The sequence below is a fragment of the Hippocampus bargibanti genome, linkage group LG13 (assembly GCF_051943395.1).
Source record: "Hippocampus bargibanti isolate YZ-2025 linkage group LG13, ASM5194339v1, whole genome shotgun sequence".
NCBI classification, from domain to species: Eukaryota; Metazoa; Chordata; class Actinopteri; order Syngnathiformes; family Syngnathidae; genus Hippocampus; species Hippocampus bargibanti.
Window position 1 is genome coordinate 3,797,675 of NC_142746.1, and position 23,403 is coordinate 3,821,077.

The window sequence follows — 23,403 nt, forward strand, 5'->3', positions numbered from 1 at the left end:
ACCTGACAGTTCATTCCACATCAGACCCCACATTCCATGTCCAAGTGCGTTCCGTATCAGAATCAGAAAACCTTTATTCGTCCCACAATGGGGAAATGTGCAAAATAATGAGTATTCGCCCAACGTGGGGCTCGAACCCACGACCCTGAGATTAAGAGTCTCATGCTCTACCGACTGAGCTAGCCGGGCAAGTAATGAGTCGCATTAAATGAAACAGTACTGTACAGTACTTGCTTCGAAACAACTTGATCGATTTTTTTTGCCCGCTGAATTCCATATTTTCCGACACGGGCGTGGGGTTTGTAAATTGGAAATTAAACGAAATGTTAAGTAAACATTACGCACCAAAACAGAATATTGAGCTAACTTTCAGTAACGAGTCCATGTAAAATAATATAAGAAAACATGTTTTTGTTTGATTCGTTTGTCACACGACGTTACGTCAGTTTTGGTACCGGATCTTGGAAACGACTGTACGTAGAACAATACCACACTCGTCTCGGCCTTTTTCATGAATTAAAAAGTAAAAGATCGATGGCTTACCTGTTAACAAAACAACTGGTAGAAAGAAGCAGTAGATGAGCCAAATAATCAATTGAAGATCCATGTCCAAGCAGATCAGATCCGTAATAATAATACTAATACTAATAATAATAATAATGGCACCGATGTTTACATTTTTCCACAGATCTCAAGACCACATATTATAAAGTTGCTCAGATCTCAAGACCACATATTATAAAGTTGGTCAGTTATCCAAGAGCGAAATAGTCCGAATAAAGTTACAGGTGTTCTTTCGTTAAAAATCTATCACAGTCCAATTGTTGAAAATGTTTTGTTGTCAAAAGCACTTTAGAGCTGAGTCTATGCAGAGGAAAACGACTCTTTCCACTGGTTCTGACGGCAAGGAAAGGTTGAGTTCCATGTCTTCCGTTGGAAACGTGCCCGGTCTGAGTAATGTGGATGGAAAAAGTGATTCATAAGCGAGTGTCTGAAGGACGTTCATAGAGGAATAATTCATAGTTGCCGGCCATTCCCCTCTGAAAATTATTGTCCGCGGTCTGCAGTAAACGCAAAAGTTTGTCAGTCATTATCCCGAACGTTGTAACTTCTGTTTTCGTTGAGTTGAGTTGAGTTCGTTTTAAAGGCGACTTTAAGATAAACAAATTCAACACAAAACAGGATCACCTCTTTCTCAGCAGACAAAAACGATTGAATGTATGCCCCACCTGTTGCAAAATGTGTTTCATTTTGCAAGTTAACAGCACTTTCTAGTTCAGTGGTTTCCAATCTTGTTGGGGGGCCCGAACCCCATCCGTTTCATATGCTTATTCACCGTACGCTTCTTTAATAAAAAATAAAATGTGTTTTTTACTGGTGCACGAAATTAATTGAGTTGCCGCCACTTCGATTGAAAACACTGTGCATTACGGTAGTCTGCAGCGAGCGAGCGAGCGACGAGGGAGCGGCGTGGGCCACCTTCAAAATAAAAGCACACAACGAATTCATGCCCGGCAGTGGTTTGGATGTAAATAAACAAAACAAAACAATATTTAAAACAAGTGGTCTCGAGGCTCACGTTAAGGATCACGTTAACCTAAAGAATAAGAACACTCAGAAAGGTGCCAAGACGCGTTCTCAAGTGGAGATAGAAAAAGGAGTAATAATAATAATAATAATAATAATAATAATAATAATAATAATAATAATAATAATAATAATGAATGTAAACGAAACAACATCATAGTAGAGTGCATGCTGACTTTATTTTTCATTAATTTGAAAAAAAACTTCTAAAGAGGAAATTCTTCGATATCTCTCGACCAAATAAAAACTGGGGAAAACAATAGCACCCCAGCTATCCAACCAGCAGTGACGTGCAGTGAGGGGAGGCAGGTGAGGCTATGCCACCTGTCATCATGGAAATACCAAATGAAAAAAATAAATTAAACAGTTATATTTATTTAGTGATTTGTACTTTACATTTCTTTTCCTTTTAACTTCACCATTTGTGGATTTTTTTTCAAAATTGCTGAATTTTCACATTTACTGTTCAAATACTAAGTAGAGACGAGCGGTGAGGCAGCAGCCGGCTGAGCCTCACCATGGATTGCACAATGACTATGCTAACTGTGCTGGCTTACTCTGCAGTGATACAGCATTGCTGTTCTTCTGCATATCGCTATTAAAGTGTTCAAGAACTTTTAGTACAAGAACTAAATTTCTACACTTTAGCTGGTGTATATAATGTACAGTCACTGTACATTATAAACACTGTACAACAGTGTTTATTTTATTTTATTTTATCAAAACTGTGTGCATAGGTGAGGCACACAGTTCTCCTGCCTCATGACAGGGAGCGCTGGTGATTCCAGAGATTCTTCTTGCGTCCCTTGATTCTTCTTGAGTCCCTAGACACTGCTTCCTCCAAGGAAGGCGTGTTGATGGAGTTGAGGAGGTCTTCGAAGTACTCTGCCTACCGGTTCACAACGTCTCGAGTTGAGGTCAGCAGTGCCCCATCCTCACTGTACACAGTGTTAGTGGTGCACTGCTTTCCCCTCCTGAGACGCCGGATGGTGGACCAGAATTTCCTCGAAGCGGTCTGGAAGTCGGCTTCCATGGCCTCACCTGCCCGTGTTTTTGCCTCGGCGACCACCGAGGCTGCATTCCGCTTGGCTAATCGATACCTGTCAGCTGTCTCTGGGGTCCCACAAGCCATATAGGACCGATAGGACTCCTTCAACTTTATGGCATCCCTTACTACTGGTGTTCACCAGCGAGTACGGGGGTTGCTGCCACGACAAGCACCAACCACCTTCCGGCCACAACTCCGATTTGCCGCCTCAGCAAGGGAGGTACGGAACATGGTCCATTCGGACTTAATGTACCCCACCTCCCCCGGGACATGTGTAAAGTTCTGCTGGAGGTGGGAGTTGAAACTCCTTCTGGATCTCATTGTAACTATTCCTGAGGCGACAAAGTTGCTCCAGCTCGTGCTCACTGTTCCAGCGACTACAGCATCGGTGGAGCGATCATTCTCAGCACTGAAAAGACTGAAAACATACAGTCTGAACAGGACTGATCAAGGACTTTCTTCATTGGCAGTGATCTCCATTGAGACAGAGAGACTTTTACAACTGAAGAAAGATAAGGAAGGCTTCTACAAAGAAGTTATCAATGCCTTTCTTCTGAAGGAGCGGCGCATGGAGTTCATTTATAAGTAAAGATAACACGATAACATTTTTTTAAATTCTTTTTTCTATGCTACAGTTTGGATATATAAATAATGCTGACCTGCCATTTTAAACAAAACATGTTAACTGTTGCCAATCAAATGGTGAATAAGCTACTCTGTTGAGTTCATGTTTGTAAATCTGACTGTGATGACGTCAGTACCTCGCCACCCATGAAAATCATCGCACTTCACTGACAACCAGACCACTCAGATACAGATCTGATGTTTTATTTTGGAATAGAATGTCTCTGAAAAATGAAAATATATTGGTATTGTTCGTCAATTTTTAAAAAGTTATACATCGTAAAATATTTGATATCCCGGGACCAAATAAAAACTGGGGGAAACCAGAGCACCCTAGCTATCCAACCAGACCACTCTGATACAGATCTGATGTTTTATTTTGGAATAATGGGCCTCTGAAAAGTGATAGCGTATGGATATTGTTCGTCAATTAAAAAATTCTAAATCGAATAATATTCGATATCCCGGAACAAAATCAACACTGGTGAAAATTAGAGCAACCCAGCTATCCAACGAGACCACTCTGATAGAGATGCATGTTTTATTTTGAAATAATGGGCCTCTGAAAAGTGATAGCGTATCGATGTTGTCCGTCAATTAAAAAAAAACTTCTAAATCCAATACTATTCAATATCCCGGTACAAAACCAACATTGGGGAAAATTAGAGCGCCCTAAAGAGTATGATGTTTCTCTTTAATTTGTAAGTAGGTTCGTTGTCAGATCTCCCAGGCAGGTGACACGCAGATCTTGATCATGGCGTGGAGTCGAGCAAGTCATTCTTCGGTGCTGTGACTTCCGTCCGACGCCCGGCGTGGGCCGAGGTTGCCTGTGCGGGTCTCTGCAAGTCTCCTTGGCAGTCCGTGTGATTCTGATTCTCTCTGTCCCGCGACGGCTACGTTTATACCAATTTTCATGCGTGGGAAATGCGTCAGGCTGAGACGCACAACAATAAGGAGACCAAAGGGCTAGAAAGACATCAAGGACGCGGTGCGCACCGGTGAAGCCACAACCCCAGCTATCCAACCAGACCACTCTGATTCAGATCTGATGTTTTATTTTGGAAGAATGGGCCTTCTAAAAGTGAAAACTTATTGGTATTTATGAACTGATAAGGGCTATTTTTCACATTTGAAAGACAGTTAATAAACTGGGTTGTAGTGTTCTTCCTGTGACATGAGGTTTGCACACATTACATTTAATTCTTTAGTACGTATATGCGGCCCAAGCACTCCCTCCACATGCTCCTGGCCCGGCCCCCTGTCAAAATGTGTTAACCCATTGTGGCCCGCGAGTAAAAAAAGTTTGCCCACCCTGTGTTCGGCCCTGGTGACGTAGGCTTAAAGTTTGTCCAAGTAGGCTTGCCGTACACTTCTGCTGCAGTTTTTTTCGAAACTTTTCTGGTTGGTCGTGGTCAGTCAGCTATCAACTAAAAGGGCACCATTGTTATTCACGTCAATGGAGGCACGCTCAGAATCCAAAATTCAACTGGTTCGTCGACATATCCATTCTTTTCCCGACTTCCCGAAGAAGGGCATCTTGTTCAGGTAATTGGTAAATAATAGTTCTAACATTAATATAATACCCACCTCCCACCTATTTGTGCCTTATTTTCGAAATGGCGCGACGAAACCTGTATTACTTCCTTTACTTCATAATTTTTGTATGAACCAGTTATGTGCAAAAGTACCCGGAAGCTCTCCCGATGTCGCCAACAAAAGATAGGCGCACATGCCTCAACCACATCTAAGATTAATGCACTGCAGTCGAGCCAGCTTCCACTCGCAAAATTTAAGTGACTGCAGTCTATGCTACCTCCACTCACTAAATTTAAGTCAGGTGAGCCGCCACTGCGATTGACAACAATGCTCATTACGGCAGTCTGCCACCAGCGAGCGGCCTTGGCCACCTTCGAAATAAAAACGATTTAACAAGTGCATGCACGGCACTGGTGCACTTGTTAAAATAACAATAATACATTTCATTTATAAGCGCCTTCCAAAACTCTCAGGGTCACTTTACAGTCACAGGACATTTTTTTTCTGCGGGTGAGCAAATAAATATATAAAATAAGCGATTTATTTTGTTTCTGGTTGATATTTGGATACAATTTTACCAAATATGTCAACTTATACGTTTTCCCCGTATTTTATACGTTTTTTCATCATTTTGAATTGTGTACGCCGTATAACAACTTTTATACGATAAAAAAACACGCAGTTATCGCGTCTTTATCGATGAAGCATGATATTCGTTTGATTGTGTATTTCCGTTTCCGTATTTGAAGTCCGGCATTTGTGTTGCAATCAAGTAATCAACTAGTCATAACGTAGAAGTAAACATGGGAGAACCGCCAAGTAAGAAGAGAAAAACTCTAGGATCTAGTCGCCACCAAAAAGAATGGGAGAGTCTCCAAGGTGAATACGCTGGATGGATAAGATTGTCGACAAAAGGTCATCCGTTTTCGTTCTGCGTTCCGTGTAAAAATGACGTAAAAGTTGCTGCAAGTGGATTGGTAAGTAAATACAGTGATACCTCGGTTTTCGACCATAATAATCAGTTTCAGAAACCTGTTCGAAAAATGATTTGTTCAAAAACCGAAACAACACTTTCCATTAAAATCAATGTAAAAAATCTTAATCCGTTCAAAGTCTAGAAAACAACTTTTTAACTATTTCATCGCATGAACCGGATAAAAACTTAATAGAGCAGGTCATGTGTAAAATTCTGTAAAAACAAACTTTTATTTTCACCAATTTTTAACATCAACATTAACATATGCACATAAAATCTCTCTATCTTTCTGCCACATGGCATGTTGGCACCTATCCCAGCTGTCTTTGGGCAAACACAGGGCACACTAACTTTTCAAACCATCCTCTGCTTGCTTTAAAATCATACTATTCAGGAGATCTTAACCAAATATGTCAGCATTTTCGCAAAAAAAAAAAAAAAAAAAAAACAACAACATTAATGCGTCGGTCACAATGAGACAATGTGGAAGACGTGACATATAAGGAAGTGACGTATAAGCAAGCAGAGCGTAGTCGAGTGATGCATTCAGATGCACTCAGTTTGGTTGAGAACCAAATTTCGGTTGTATACCGGGGCATAAAGAATATGACATTTTTGGTTGAAAACCGAATGGGATGAGAACCGAGACGTTCGAAAACCGAGGTTGGACTGTAATTATGTGTCGGGTTGTCTTTGTAAGGTTTATTATTGCTTAATAAGGGGAATTGCAATCATTAATAAGGCGAGCAAAAGTAATACTCGATCATTTGTATATATTTTTTATCGGTGCGTACGGTCGATTATGAATGCATAGCGTGCGTATGCGCGGTACACTGCATTTCTGCTTGTGTGGGCATTTTTTTATCATTTCAAATAATGTACGGCGTACTCCAACTTTTATACGGGAATTGTAAGCATTTATAAGGGCAGCTATTAGCCAAGATTGACAGGTATGGACTATTGTTCTCTGGTTATTATTTTGATTATTTTGGCTTAAATTGATCTGGTTTGGTAACAATCTCGCTCACCTAGGAAGAATAAACTCTCAAAACAGTTCCAAGAAGAAAAACAGGCCTCTGAAAAGTGACAACGTGACCTGAGTTCTGACATTTTGACCTGAAGACTAGAATCTAGACTTGACGAAATGATCTAGAGTCTAGATCAGGGTTCGGGAACCTATGGCTCGCGAGCCATATATGGCTCTTTTGATGATTGCATATGGCTCGCCGATAAATATTACATATTATAATACATATTGTCGTTTTTTTCGTCGTTCATTTCTCGTTGGGGCTGCAGTTGGCGGAAAGCACAATTTTGATTGGATGACACTGACCTAGAATGGCCGAAAGCGCCATGTTGATTGGATGATAGTGGCCGTCATGTTGAAACAGGTAAACGCCCAACTAGTGCACTTCACGCCCAACGAGTGCACTTCAGCGTGAAAGCACCGGAGCATTAGAGGAGAGAAAATGTTCTGATTCTAATTTGCAATGAAACAATACCATCGATGAAACAGTCGAATGTCAGTGACATTTTAACAAGCCCCATGTTAACGTAATAGATTGCAGATAGCAAGTGTGGAAGCTTATGAGCCGTGTGCAGGCTAGCTAGCAGTAACTTCGCCTCTGGACCGGCAAATTGAATTTCATTCCGATCGTTTTCCTGGATTTTTACCAAACACGAGGAACGGGAAACCATCCATGTTAACGGTGAGTACTATCACAAAGTTATTTTAAATAATACATTCTGATATTTTGTTGAAAAGTGGCCGCGCGTGTGTGTGTGCGCGCGGGCGTTTGTATGTGCGTGCGCGCGTGCGTGTGGCTCTCGCTGAAAAACATTTCTAAATATTTTACTTTTATGGCTCTCTTAGTCAAAAAGGTTCCCGACCCCTGGTCTATATTCTAGACTCTAGATCATTTCGTCATTTTTTTTAAATCATAAAAGAAACAATCCCTCAACCAGATTACCACTCTGCAAAACGACAGCACCTCAGTCATCTAACCAGATCACTATCATAAAGGCCTTTGCAAAGTGACAAGTTAAACTCATTTCTGACACGTTGACCTGCATTCAAACATGTTCATTCTTTTCGTCAAGTAAATATAAATACAATGCCCAGGGATCCCAGACGTCTGCTACTTAACGGAATTCCGCTATTGTGGGTAATGTGAAGTTGTTGTCTGCCGCAGAGATATATGTCCCATCCTGAAGAACCCAACTGCCTTAGCAGCAGTAATTGATCTTTTTGAAGAACATGTGAAAACCAAAAACTGGGACGTTGATCTGATTGTAGGTAAGAAACCTCACCTTTCAAACAAATTTATGTTCAAATGTAAAAGATGTGCTTCAAAATGGATCTGTTCTAATTGTTTTTGAATGTACTTTTCTTCTCATTCCAAAAATATCTTAATTGTTGGGTTGGCTAGAATGGCTGGAGAAAAATGTCTGGTGATGTGTGATAGAAGAGTTTCAGCTAAAATGAAACGAAAAATTTATAAAACTGTGGTGAGAGCAGGCATGATGTTTGGATTGGAAACAGTGCCACTGTAGAAAAGACAGGAAGCAGAGCTGGAGGTAGCAGAGCTGAAGATGTTGAGGTTTTCTTTGGGAGTGACCAGGTTGGATAGGATCAGGAATGAGTATTTCAGAGGGACAACTCATATTAAAGGCTTTGAAGAGAAAGTCAGATAAGCCAGACTGAGATGGTTTGGACAAGTCCGGAGGAGAAAGAGTGACTATTTTGGGTGAGGATGCTGTGCCTTGAACTGCCAGGCAGGAGACCGAGAGGAAGACCAAAGAGGAGGTTTATGGATGTTGTCAAAGAGGATGTGAAGGTAGCTGGTTTGAGAGAAGAGGATGCACAAAACAAGGTGAGATGGAAGACACTGAATCGCTGTGGCGATCCCTAAAGGGCAAAGCCGTAAGGAAACGAAGGGGGAAAAATATATATGTATATACATGTGTATACAGTAAAGTCTCGTTATATCGATATTCTCAGGAGTCAGAAAAAATGTCGATATAACCGTACTATCGATATATCCGTCCTGCGCCAAACTGCATTAAAGGGGGGGCAATACGTAAATGGGGGATCTTTAATATGGCATGTAATTTTATCATTGGGTTCATGGATTGCGTATCTAGCATGCTTTTTGTACAGTAGTGAAGTGAAAAATAAAGTTATGCATAAAATAAAAACGTCTTTACACTTTTTTAATGACTATTAACTTTCAAAAATGCAACCAATGCAAAATCCTCACGTTGTTCTATTCACACGAAATCACCAACGCCAGCATGTACGAAAATATGAAAAACAGTGATTGTTGCAAGCGATAAAGATATCTGAATGCTACACAATTAAATACATGGATGGAAAACAAAAGCTACAACGTTTACATGACTTACGTTGATGAAGTATTCTGCTGCACATCAAACTCTTTCGCGATGAAGGATTTGCTTGTTGGATTGTCCTTCACAGCCACGATTGCCTTGTACGTTGTTCGGATATCACAATTCTTACGTTTCCCCATGATTTAAATTGGTGTCAAACAACAGTACTGTGTATAAGCTCTGCTACGCTTTTTTATTGTGCTCGGTAAGTCAGGTGAAAACGCGGAAGCTGGTCTCGTGACTGGGGCTTGGGAGGACCCGACAACGGGGTTCGAGAGAGTGTCTGAATAGAATGACTGCGCGTGAGCTGTGGCGTAACAACAGCTCCTGTTTGTATCTGTATGTGATAACTGCTACGTTTTGTTATTAAAAAGACCGACCCGCTATAGCAGCGACTATGCGCAACATTTGCCATGCTGAGGGGCATTACAGTATGTTTCAGATGCTATTGCAGCAGTAATGAAAGACGTGAGCTCTGCTACGAATTTTTTTATTGTGACAGAAACACGGAAGCCGGTTACGTGACTGGGGGATCTTTAATCTTTAATCCTAATCCTAGTCCATTTGATTTCTAAGCGCCTTTCAAAACTCTCAATGTCACTTTAGTCACAGAATCAGTTTTTCTGTGGGTGAGCAGCGGCAGCCACACGCGACAACGTTCACTCTTTAATACAATATGGCATGTACAGTAATTTTCAAAATTATCACGCTTCAGCAGATAAAACAAACATTGTTGCAAAAAACGATTTCATTCATATACAGTAAAGTCCAGTGTACATGTACATAACACTGCAACAGGGAAACTGCAACGCTTACATCTTATTATGCAATTAAAACAAAATCTTCAATCTTCTCCTTTTCACCTTTTAACACGAACGATTCAATCTTGTTTAACATTGCGAAAAAACCTGATGCATTTTCTCTGGATTCTAAGTAAGATTGTACGTCCGTAACACCTTGCAACGCTTGTGTCTTTGTTGGTTCTTCATCCTCATCATCCTCGTCATTATGAGAATCTTCTAGGGCATACTTGGCTTTGATTTCGTGTTGGATTCTCCTCAACAGCCACGATGGCCTTGTATTTCGTTCAGAGGTCACAATTCTTTTGTTTTGCTATGGTTGAAGACGGTAGCAAAATGGCGTCTGCTACACTGCAAGACACGGGAGCTGCTCACGTAACCAAGTCACGTGACTAAGTCACGTGACCAAGTCAACCAACGGCGCGACCGATACAGATTTCGATAATGGTGGTACTGTATAGAAACCCCTAAGCAAATATCGAATCACCTTAAACTGCGTTTGTATCGATATAAACATAGCAAAATGGCCGGCGGGAGATGAAAAGTAGCACCGTAGTAACCGGATTATCGTAAAAACCATGAATCGTACTAAACGGCACAAATTATACATAAAAAGACTAGAAATGTGCATGGGAAATGAAAGTAGTATCGTAATAAGCAGTATTATCAATATAAACGATATCGATATAACGAGACTTTACTGTATGTGTATGTATATATATATATATATATATATATATATATATAGTGGCCGACGCGAGGTTTATACGACAGAATAGTATATGATGTCAATCTGTTGTTTTTAAAGAACGTTTTCAATTAATCAAAAAATCAGTTAAAAAAATCTTATAACTTTTAGTGTCATTTTTATCATTTTATATTTCGTATTATCAATTTTTATTACTCAGTCGTTCTGCTGACCCAAATACGCACGGCTTCCCACACATTACGCGCCGTTGAAAAATGGCTCTCCTTGCTAACGGAAAAGCCAAAAGAGGTCCACCCCCCGCCGGTGCCATTGAGACAGGTAGCGCTACACCATCACGCGCTTGGCTGGCCAAAATTGTTATTTTGTATCGTCATTTTGTGAAATGCTGTAATATTCTCTGTTAAGATAAATGAGGCATGCTGAATGTTGAGCGCATCTGGCAACACAGCCACAACGCTACATATGGTCCTTTGACAGAGATTTGACAGCTCCTCGTGCTCAATGGACCCATTTTTGCACATGTCTGGCAGTGAATGAGTTAATGTGTAACTTCCCCATGTACGTTTGTGTCTGACTGGCAGGTTTAGATGCTCGCGGTTTCCTGTTCGGACCTCTTCTTGCCCAGCGGTTGGGAGTAGGTTTTGTCATGGTCAGGAAAAAAGGAAAACTTCCAGGGTCCACTGTGTCTGTGGCATACAATTTGGAATATGGAAAGGTACTGACACACTTGCATGCACGTGCAGAGGCACAGCAGAAGTTACACTTTAGTACAGTGATACCTTGGCCTACGAACTTAATTGGTTCCCAGACCGTGTGTAAGGCGAAAAGTGTGTATCCCAAAAAATAATTTCCCATAGGAAACCATTAAAATGACAAAAATCCGTTCCCAGGTCCCCATAAAACATAATGTTCTACTTTCTAATTTTCTAAGCCTTAAAACTGCACAAAATATACCTATGTATAATATACAGTAAAGTCTCGTTATATCGATATCGGATATATCGATAGTCCCGGTTATATCGATACTATTTCTATGCACGCACGCAGAAAATTACATGCAAACAGGGTCGGATATATCGATAGTCCCGGTTATATCGATATTTTTTCGGACTCCCTTGAATATCGATATAACGAGACTTTACTGTATATGTATAATAAATGTGCTATCATATTATAATTAAAGAAATAAACTGCACTGTATAATAAATTTGTTTTATTTACCTTTGTGATGGTCGTTGATGGCTTGATGGAATGGAGTGGCCTGTTTCATCAGCATTAAACACTTGATGAGGAACGTAGCCTTCTTCTTTCACGATCTTCAGGAATGATTCCTTGTAGGTGCTTGTAGGCTGCCATAATACTTACTTTACCATACTTTGCTGCTGTGAAATGTAAATTTCTCCACTGTGAGACTAATAAAGGCATATCCAATCCAATCCAATCCAATTTTACCTAGTTCCTCATCAATTGTGTTCTTTTTAGCTGGGTTGATAGCTTTTTGCATCAAGTGTATAGATGGATTGTGCGCGTTATTTGTCATTGTATTTATCAAAGTTTAAACGAGTCCAAATTTCACTGTTTTCTATCTATTCTCTCACTGTCTCTCTGTCATCTGCCTGTCTCTTTAATGTTTAAACCATCTCTCCTCACTGCTGCGTTCTTGACCAATCACGTGGCTTTCACCAAAGACTGGGGGCGGGGAATAGAGGACAAAACAGTCGGCCACCATTTACTTGTTAGAACGGGCTCGTTCGCCAACGACACATCACTCATTGTGGCGCTCCGTGTGTATCCCGAAAAATAGTTCGTATGCCAAGGTTAAATTTTCACAAATGTAACGTTCGTAAACAGAAATGTTCGTAAGCCAAGGTGTTCGTAAATCGAGGTATCACAGTATGCTGTTTTATGTTGCTGAATGAATGTCATGTGCCTACATTAGACACTGTGAACTTAAATTTTCCCCCTTTGGACACTTGCCAAATTCTTAAACTCTCTTCCTGGCTACTCCATAAAGAACCCCTCTGATGCTTTTAATTGGGCATGTCAGAGGTGTCACGATGTCATCTTCAACGGTGTATCACATTCTCCTCATGCGATCCCAGTTCCACGTACGCATCGGCGCTATGCGCTGACACTCCTTTCTTCTTATCGTCAGCTTCTCAAGCCATGTATCAATAATGCTGCAGACCGTCCAACAGCACCGACCTCTCAGCTGAACAAATTGGGTCTGTAAAAAAAATGCTGTACATTACAGGCACATAAAAACACAAGTGCCCCGAAGCTATCCAGTAGTGATGGGTAGATATGGCATCCTGTATCATTTCGACAATGACACATTGTATTGACACTGTGTTGCTGAATACTGACACCTGGTGGACTTGCAGGAAACATTTGACAGGCGTTTAAACATTATACATTATACAAACATTAAACAAAACATTATATTGAGCTACCAGTTCATTCAGAACATATTTGAACGTGTACTTAAATATTAAAGGACAACCGACGCCTCCGGACAAGTTGTGTCCATAATTTGTAAAATCACTTCAAATGACTTCTACTGAGCGTATTTTACACAGATTCCACCGCATATAGCTTTATTTTACATTTTAAGACTTGCGCTGAATATTCAGGAAGCCTCGTTTTCGAGTTGATGACGATGCCTGACGTGACATCACGTCTGGAACGCCCCTGATCGAGAAAGCGACACACAATGCATTTGAGTACTTTGTTTAGTCTGAAAACTTCGTGTTGATCCATGTTGATCACGAAATTAGAAGGAAAACTACATAAATAATGAATAATAACACGCATAAAGAAGGTGTAAGTTGACACAAATTTCCAATGGAGCTTGGGCGCCATCTTGTGCATTTTCTGGGCGCTACATTGGAGTCCAGACGCCTCAAAATGAGACAGGACTTCTTTCATCGATTGCAAACATTTATGCTTTCCTCTTCAGAACTATTTGAATCATATTCATAACTGGATGAGTAACAAGAAAGCATCTTCTCCCAATCTGAAGCCATTGTTTTGATTCTCGAGCAAGGAAAGACTTCCGGGTTGAGTGAACGCTGGCGCGTGTTGCTGCCGCGTGTTGCTGCCGCTTCTCACCTGCAGAAAAAAAACCATCCTGTGACTGTAAAGTGACCTTGAGAGTTTTGAAAGGCACTTATAAATGAAATGTATTATTATTATTATTATTAGTTATCTGTTAGATAGCTAGCTAGCTTTCTATCTATTTGAGTTACTTCTGGGTTGTGAACGCTGGCGCGTGTGGCTGCCGCGTGTGGCTGCCGCTTCTCACCCGCAGAAAAACCGATCCTGTGACTGTCAAGTGACCTTGAGAGTTTTGAAATGCGCTTAGAAATTAGATGTATGATTATTATTATTATTATCACAACTATCCAGCAATGACAGTCAAATGGCACAGACATTCCTCCCAATCAAAAACAGTCTCCGCCTTGATCGATATCGTGGACAAAATATGTTGAAAAACAATCCACAACTGGTCCACGCGAGCAACAATAACACAAAGTGACAAAACAACAACAAATTCAAGCCTCATGACATTACTTGACCACTGCCGCCTACTCGTGCGCCATCTTGGACTTGTTAATTTTTGTTCTTCCCTACACACTGTGGATGACTGCAAATATCCCAAGTGACTGACTGAATGGTGTACCATTTATCCTACCGTTCCAGGCAGAAGCAGAGATCCAAGTGGATGCGGTGACACCAGGGCAGAAAGTCGTTCTTATTGATGACCTTCTCGCAACTGGAGGTGCGATGTTTTATTTCGTGTGGAAGCTATTTCAGCAGTTGTGCTTATTGTGGGGAGATATTTTTCAAAATGTATTAAGAACCTGTTTCCTACTTTCTCCAACCACCCTATATAATTTTTTCCTGGTTTTAAACAAAAAATATTTTTGATGAGAAGGTTGCTTCAGCCGTCATCTGTACTTCTTTGAAGGTGTCGGATTTTTTGCTTCTTATCCAAGAGGCTTCGTCATCAAACTAAATTTTTTTGCTGGTAGTTTTGGCCCTATATATATATATATATATATATATATATATATATATATATATATATATATACAGTATCGATATTCTCGGGAGTCCGAAAAAATATCGATATAACCGAGACTATCGATATATCCGACCCTGCGCGCATGTAATTTTCTCCTTGCGTTCATAGAAATAGTATCGTAATAAGCGGTACTATCGATATAATCGATATAACGAGACTTTACTGTATATCCCTACTGTCCAGATGTGGCAGTGCCAGACTCTGCTATGATTGGTCCCTACTCTCAGGTTGGGGGGGGGGCAGAGGACAACTCCCTGCGGCTACACTAAAATATACACCAAATATAATTACACTAAAATATTTGGGTCATTCTCAGAAAGTGTGAACAAAATAATTTTTACATTGTAAAAATGAAAATTGTAAAGAGCAATACATTGGGGAGACTAAACAAATTCTCAAAAAAAGACTATCAACATTACAGGGATAATACTAGTGGGCCTCAATCTGCACCTAAAAGCTAGCAACCACTCATTGGACAACAATGAGGTTAAAATCTTAGCGAAAGAAAATAGATGGTTTGAAAGGGGAGTAAAAGAAGCTATTTTCATAAAACAGCAAAACCCTTCACTAAATCTTCATGGTGGGGTGAGGTTCAATTTGGATCGTTCCTACAACCGACTTCTTAGGCAACATAGGCTTACCTATGCTGATGAGGTGATACCAGATCAAGTGGGGCAATCAGGTCAGTCGTAGAACCCATATTCAGGCAGGACAATAGAGGTAATAAGTCAGGACAATAGAAGTAATCTGTGTAGCCGCAGGGAGTAGTCCTCTACTCCCCCCAACCCTATATATATATATATATATATATATATATATATATATATATATACAGTAAAGTCTCGTTATATCGATATCAGTTATAACGATAGTACCGCTTATTACGATATTATTTTCATTTCCCTTGCACATTTCTAGTCTTTTTATGTATAATTAGTACCGTTTAGTACGATACCCGGTTGTTACGATAATCCGGTTATTACGGTGCTCCTTTTCATCCCCTGCCGGCCATTTTTGTTGTTTACATCGATATATCCGTCGCGCCATTGGTCAACTTGGTCACGTGTCTTGTTACGTGAGCAGCTCTCCCGAGCAGACGCCATTTTCAGACGGCAGCTCGTGTGTATCAGACGGCTGCTCGTGTGTCTTCAACAATGGACTGTTTTGGATGCCATCAGAGCAATTTCCAAAGCGTGGAGCACGGTGTCCGAAAACACCATCAAGAACTGCTTCCGTCACTGCAAATTTGAAAATCCAGGGTGCAGTGAGGAAACATCTGCAGCTAACGAAGAGGATGACGACAACATTCCTCTTGCAGTGTTGGCTGAAAAGCTAAAAGTCGCCGACATTGCATCGTATGTCGCAGTCGACAAAGACATTGCGACATTCCCAAGCTCATCAGATGCGGATATCGCAGCGGAGGTCAAAGCCAAGTATGCCACAGTAGATTCCCGTGATGATGATGATGCTGATGACGATGAAGAAGAAGCGACTGAATGCACACCTTTTGCAACTTCGACAAAAGCGTTGCAAGGGGTTGCGGACACGCGATCTTTCTTTGAATCCGTAGAAAATGCATCCGTTTTTTTAGAAACGTTAAACAAGATGGAAGTGTTCATATTAAAATATAAAAATGGGAAGCAGAAGATTGATGACTTTTTTAAATAGCTTACATACATACTAATTGCAGTGTTATGTACATGTACTGTTACATGAATGCAAGCGTTTTTTGCAACAATGTTTGTTGTTTTGTCTGCTGAAGCGTCATGATTTTGAAAATGACTGTACATTCCATACTGTGCATTAAAGGGCAACCAACATCACTTTTTGTGTTTCTTGAGTCAGTCAAAAAGCTGTTGTAACGTCACAGCTGCGCGCCGGCATTCTATTCAGCCACTCTCGAACGTCACGTAAGTTATGTAAACGTTGCAGTTTTGGTTTTTCATCCATGTACAGTATTTAATTGTGTTGCATCCAGATATCTTTATTGTTTGCAACAATCACTGTTCTTCATATGATTGTACATGGCGTTCGTGGCTTCGTGTGAATAGAACTTGACGATTTAGCATTGGTTGGTTGCATTTTTGAAAGGAAATAGTCATTAAAAAGTGCAAAGACGTTTTTATTTTATGCACAACTTTATTTTTCACTTCACTACTGTACAAAAAACATGTTAGATACGCAATCCATGAACCCAATGATGAAATTACATGCCATAACAAAGATGCCGCATTTACGCACCCCCCCCCCACAGGATCGGATATATCGATAGTCCCGGTTATATCGATATTTTTCCGGATTCCCTTGCGTATCGATATAACGAGACTTTACTGTATATATATATATATATATATATATATATATATATATATATATATATATATATATATATATAGGGCCGAAACTACCAGCAAAAGATTTTTGTTTGCTGATGAAGCCTCTTGGATAAGAAGCGAAACGTCCGACACCTTCAGAGAAGTACAGATGACGGCTGAAGAAACCTTTATCGATGGTTCAGTTACTGTTGTTTTTTTCAATGAAAAAAAAGTGCTGCCGATCGAAAAAGCTTGAAAAACACGTTATATGAATCCACCACATCTGTTTTGTGAAATATGTTTACAGATCTTATCTTGTATCTTCTGAAGATTTTTTTCCTTATTCTCTAGGGACTTTGTTTGCAGCTTGTGAACTAATGAAGAAACAACATGCAGAAATTCAAGGCTGCATGGTGGTCATTGAACTGACTGAACTGAAAGGTAGTGACAGACTGAAACCATATAGTGCTTTCTCTCTGGTTCAGTACTGAGAATGTTTTGGCAGCATCGGAGTAAAAATGTACTCGACAACCTGTGCCTACATACTGTACACAAACTCAGTTTCCAATTAAATAGGAAAGAGTGTCTAAGGCAGGGGTGTCAAAGGCATTTTTTGCCGCGGTCCACATTGTAGTTATGGTTTCCTCTCGAGGGAGACTAAACAAATTCTCAAAAAAAGACTATCAACATTACAGGGATAATACTAGTGGGCCTCAATCGGCAGTACATATGCACCTAAAAGCTAGCAACCACTCATTTGACGACAATGAGGTTAAAATCTTAGCGAAAGAAAATAGATGGTTTGAAAGGGGAGTAAAAGAAGCTATTTTCATAAAACAGCAAAACCCTTCACTAAATCTTCATGGTGGGGTGAGGTTCAATTTGGATCGTTCCTACAACCGACTTCTTAGGCAACATAGGCTTATCTATGCTGATGAGGTGATACCAGATCAAGTGTTGCAATCAGGTCAGTCGTAGAACCCATATTCAGGCAGGACAATAGAGGTAATAAGTCAGGACAATAGAAGTAATCAGTGTAGCCGCAGGGAGTAGTCCTCTACTCCCCCCAACCCTATATATATATATATATATATATATATATATATATATATATATATACAGTAAAGTCTCGTTATATCGATATCAGTTATAACGATAGTACCGCTTATTACGATATTATTTTCATTTCCCTTGCACATTTCTAGTCTTTTTATGTATAATTAGTACCGTTTAGTACGATACCCGGTTGTTACGATAATCCGGTTATTACGGTGCTCCTTTTCATCCCCTGCCGGCCATTTTTGTTGTTTACATCGATATATCCGTCGCGCCATTGGTCAACTTGGTCACGTGTCTTGTTACGTGAGCAGCTCTCCCGAGCAGACGCCATTTTCAGACGGCAGCTCGTGTGTATCAGACGGCTGCTCGTGTGTCTTCAACAATGGACTGTTTTGGATGCCATCAGAGCAATTTCCAAAGCGTGGAGCACGGTGTCCGAAAACACCATCAAGAACTGCTTCCGTCACTGCAAATTTGAAAATCCAGGGTGCAGTGAGGAAACATCTGCAGCTAACGAAGAGGATGACGACAACATTCCTCTTGCAGTGTTGGCTGAAAAGCTAAAAGTCGCCGACATTGCATCGTATGTCGCAGTCGACAAAGACATTGCGACATTCCCAAGCTCATCAGATGCGGATATCGCAGCGGAGGTCAAAGCCAAGTATGCCACAGTAGATTCCCGTGATGATGATGATGCTGATGACGATGAAGAAGAAGCGACTGAATGCACACCTTTTGCAACTTCGACAAAAGCGTTGCAAGGGGTTGCGGACACGCGATCTTTCTTTGAATCCGTAGAAAATGCATCCGTTTTTTTAGAAACGTTAAACAAGATGGAAGTGTTCATATTAAAATATAAAAATGGGAAGCAGAAGATTGATGACTTTTTTAAATAGCTTACATACATACTAATTGCAGTGTTATGTACATGTACTGTTACATGAATGCAAGCGTTTTTTGCAACAATGTTTGTTGTTTTGTCTGCTGAAGCGTCATGATTTTGAAAATGACTGTACATTCCATACTGTGCATTAAAGGGCAACCAACATCACTTTTTGTGTTTCTTGAGTCAGTCAAAAAGCTGTTGTAACGTCACAGCTGCGCGCCGGCATTCTATTCAGCCACTCTCGAACGTCACGTAAGTTATGTAAACGTTGCAGTTTTGGTTTTTCATCCATGTACAGTATTTAATTGTGTTGCATCCAGATATCTTTATTGTTTGCAACAATCACTGTTCTTCATATGATTGTACATGGCGTTCGTGGCTTCGTGTGAATAGAACTTGACGATTTAGCATTGGTTGGTTGCATTTTTGAAAGGAAATAGTCATTAAAAAGTGCAAAGACGTTTTTATTTTATGCACAACTTTATTTTTCACTTCACTACTGTACAAAAAACATGTTAGATACGCAATCCATGAACCCAATGATGAAATTACATGCCATAACAAAGATGCCGCATTTACGCACCCCCCCCCCACAGGATCGGATATATCGATAGTCCCGGTTATATCGATATTTTTCCGGATTCCCTTGCGTATCGATATAACGAGACTTTACTGTATATATATATATATATATATATATATATATATATATATATATATATATATATATATATAGGGACGGAACTACCAGCAAAAGATTTTTGTTCGCTGATGAAGCCTCTTGGATAAGAAGCGAAACGTCCGACACCTTCAGAGAAGTACAGATGACGGCTGAAGAAACCTTTATCGATGGTTCAGTTATTGTTGTTTTTTTCAATGAAAAAAAAAGTGCTGCCGATCGAAAAAGCTTGAAAAACACGTTATATGAATCCACCACATCTGTTTTGTGAAATATGTTTACAGATCTTATCTTGTATCTTCTGAAGATTTTTTTCCTTATTCTCTAGGGACTTTGTTTGCAGCTTGTGAACTAATGAAGAAACAACATGCAGAAATTCAAGGCTGCATGGTGGTCATTGAACTGACTGAACTGAAAGGTAGTGACAGACTGAAACCATATAGTGCTTTCTCTCTGGTTCAGTACTGAGAATGTTTTGGCAGCATCGGAGTAAAAATGTACTCGACAACCTGTGCCTACATACTGTACACAAACTCAGTTTCCAATTAAATAGGAAAGAGTGTCTAAGGCAGGGGTGTCAAAGTCATTTTTTGCCGCGGGCCACATTGTAGTTATGGTTTCCTCTTGAGGGCCGTTATAAATTTGGGGAACCCATTAGAATGTTTAAATCCCTTCAAATATTACATATAGGCACACATCAAATTAATGAATAACTCGTTTTCAAATCTGAAGTCAAGAATAATGACTTTTATTGTGGTTGACATCCAAAAATATTAAATTTTGGCTCAGATTTTAGCAATCATCATGGAATTTAACAAGTTTGATTTGCTTTCGCGGGCCGAAAAAAAATGATGTGGCTGGCCGGATTTGGCCCGCGGGCCTTGACTTTGACACCTGTGGTCTAAGGCGAAAAGTGTCTTTCCCCAAAAACAATTTCCCATTGGAAACCGTTAAAAGAGACTAATCTGTTCCTAGGTCCCCATAAAACAATTTTCTAAGCCTTAAAACTACACAAAATAAACCTTATTTTATGTATGATAAATGTGCTATGGTATTGTAATTTTAAGAAATACACAGTACTGTATAATAAAGTCATATTTACCTTTGTAATGGTCGTTGATAGCTTGATGGAATGGAGTGTTTCATCAGCATTAAACACTTGATGAGGAACGTAGCCTTCTTCCACCATCTAGAGGAATGATTCCTTGTAAGCTTTGGCAGCTTTATCGTAAGAACTGGCTGCCTCACCATGACGAATGACACTATGAATCCCTGTACGACGCTTAAAGTTTTCGAACCATCCGTGGCGAGCCTTGAAATCATCAATGGATGACATGACATTAGCCGAGTGAAGTTGCCATTCTTTCTCTGCGATAATTTTACCTAGTTCCTCATGAATTGTGTTCTGTTTATCTGGGTTGCATCAAGTGCTTCTTGCATCAAGTGTACAGATGGCTTGTGTGGGTTATTTGTGGAGCCTGATTGATGTGATATTTTAACCTTGCAGTCTACACTCTGCCTTTGAACTATCAATAAAGTTGAAACGAGTCCAAATTTCACTGTGTTTTCTATCCATTTTTTCACACTCTCTCTGTCGTCTATTTTTATTTGCAGGTCTGTTTCTGTAACCCCCCTCCTTTCCCCCCCTCACTGCTGCGTTCTTGACCAATCACGTGCAGCTTTAACCGAAGACTGGGGGTGGGGAATAGAGGACAAAAAATAGTCGGCTGCCATTTCCTTGTTAGAACGGTCTGGTTCGCGAACGACACATCACTCATTGTGGCACTCCATGCGTATCCCGAAAAATAGTTTGTATGCGAGATTAAGATTAAATTCTCGTGAATTTAAGATTCGTAAGGCGAGGTATCACTGTAGTACTTTAACGTTGCGAGAGAAAATGATCATCACAACTACATATCATTGCATTGTCCGACATCCTGAAAAAAAATTACCTCAGACAAGACTACCTGTGAGGTCCATTTGTTTCACTTGTTTTCACTATCGACACCAAATCGTAATTACAAATGATTTTATTGTCATACAACAAGCCTTTACAAAGGTGGATCCAGCATTTCATAATTAATGATGATTGTAGAGTCCACCGCATCGTAAACTGCAACTGGTAATCCTTTTTCAATTTGGTCTTGCATTTATCCTGTCAGGGACACTTTCAGCTGCTCATACATCATCTGGTCCTGCAAAAAAAAGGACTTGTGTTTCAATGCATGTCGCATCATATTTGTTTACACTGCAAAACGTCAAATCGTATACGATAAAATTTCTTCAATCACTGCAATAAATACTTGTTTTTGGTTTGACAAGACCATATTTCTTATTTGGAATTACATACGTAATGAAATATGGCTTATTTCAAGAACATTTGTTCTTAATACCAATATATTTCAGCTAGTTATCAAGATAATTTTACTTGTTTTAAGTAATTCAATGCCTAAAACCAGAATAACCACAGGTGTACACGTGTGTCAGAGATGTTCGATCGGACACCGTGGGCGAAGGCTCGGACCCAGAAAGATTGTCTTTACTGCCAGCAGGAGACGTAGCCATTCATGACAGACACCTGCATTCTGCAGCCCTCTGCCAAGCTATTTATTGAAAGTATATGCAAATTTAAGTGATACATTAGTAAAACATAGTTTTCTTGATTAGAATACCACGCCCCTGGGCGTTATTAGCACGAAAAGCTGTAAGCAATAAAACATTGTCTCTTACATGAACTGATACATTTGTAACCTGGCTAATGAGCTCTTCCTGTGAAGGAGTTTCAAGTCGTAAATTGCTTCGGTGATAAGAGTTTCCCAAGTCCTAAAATCTGTCCAAGGCCATATCTCCTAGATGAAGATGACAGTTTAATTTGTTTTGTCTGCTGACCTCAGATTGACCCCTGGTTTTCTGGGCTTCAATTGTGTATTCGAGTCACACATGTTGACGAAGCATATAACAGCATGAAAACGTTTAAATATGTTAATTTCTTATTCTGTCTAATCTCTATCAAGGTGTTTGATCAATACTAAGGAGTATAACGTTGCTTGCTCAAGGGTAAGATAGACTGCATGACATCTAGCCAAGTTAGCCAATTCTACTTTCAAGTTTACCTTTTTTGACACAGATGGTCGAACCTTTCCGAAGGCATCCTCCACATTCTTTTTGCTCACTCTGATATCACCGACATGCCCACGAGAGAATTTGTGACCTATATGAAACAAAAGCACCCACATTTCAAAACAGGATTAGTTATCGTTTCTTTTTCCTCATGTTCTCCATTACAAAGATCTTACAACATGTAACAAACACAGTTCAGGGACTACTAGCTGGTAACCATTAACTTCACGCTGGAACAATCCATCACATTCTACAATGTCAGCAAAGCTAGTGTTTTTTTCTTTTTTTCGTTGATTAGCATTTGAACACAATTTCAGGAGTATGTGTTGATGTTAGTGGGAGTAGTGCGGTGGCACTTGAGACTTAACTGGGCTCAAATATTCAGTCAAGCAGATGAGTTCAGTCAGTCGCCACCCACTTCCACATGATGTATAGATGGATGGATGGATGTATAGATGTATGAATGTAAAGATGGATGCATGTATGGGTGGATGTATAGATGGATGAATGTATGGATGGGTGGTTGTATGGATGCATGTGTAGATGTATGGATGGATCTATAGATGGATGGATATAGATAGAAACAC

General features: G+C 40.0%; 3 protein-coding genes and 1 non-coding gene across 5 annotated transcripts in view; 1 reads left to right on the top strand and 3 right to left on the bottom strand.

Annotated features, from left to right (window-relative positions):
• piezo1 (piezo type mechanosensitive ion channel component 1 (Er blood group)) overlaps positions 1-1,039 on the bottom strand; it is a 106,864-nt gene extending 105,825 nt beyond the window's left edge. Inside the window, 1 exon segment of the mRNA XM_089011746.1 lies at positions 544-1,039. Within this exon segment, the coding sequence (XP_088867872.1) occupies positions 544-607 (64 nt within the window). The 5' untranslated portion in view covers positions 608-1,039.
• Positions 117-189, bottom strand: trnak-cuu (transfer RNA lysine (anticodon CUU)). Its single transcript has one exon. It is a non-coding gene; the product is annotated as a tRNA-Lys (tRNA).
• A 3,606-nt stretch (positions 1,040-4,645) lies between the features above and the next one.
• On the top strand, positions 4,646-17,720 carry aprt (adenine phosphoribosyltransferase). The gene is made up of 5 exons (XM_089012634.1): positions 4,646-4,804; positions 7,964-8,067; positions 11,252-11,385; positions 14,373-14,451; positions 17,424-17,720. The coding sequence occupies exons 1-5, from the start codon at positions 4,716-4,718 to the stop codon at positions 17,561-17,563; spliced, it is 546 nt and encodes a 181-aa protein (XP_088868760.1). The 5' UTR covers positions 4,646-4,715; the 3' UTR covers positions 17,564-17,720.
• A 2,825-nt stretch (positions 17,721-20,545) lies between these two features.
• Positions 20,546-23,403, bottom strand: part of nvl (nuclear VCP like) — a 31,654-nt gene continuing 28,796 nt past the window's right edge. For both annotated transcript variants that reach the window (XM_089011838.1, XM_089011839.1), the window contains exons 23-24: positions 22,810-22,907; positions 20,546-21,891 (exon numbers count right to left, since the gene is read on the bottom strand). In XM_089011838.1, the coding sequence (XP_088867964.1) occupies positions 21,847-21,891; positions 22,810-22,907 (143 nt within the window). In that variant the 3' untranslated portion in view covers positions 20,546-21,846. The remainder of the gene's footprint in view (positions 21,892-22,809; positions 22,908-23,403) is intronic.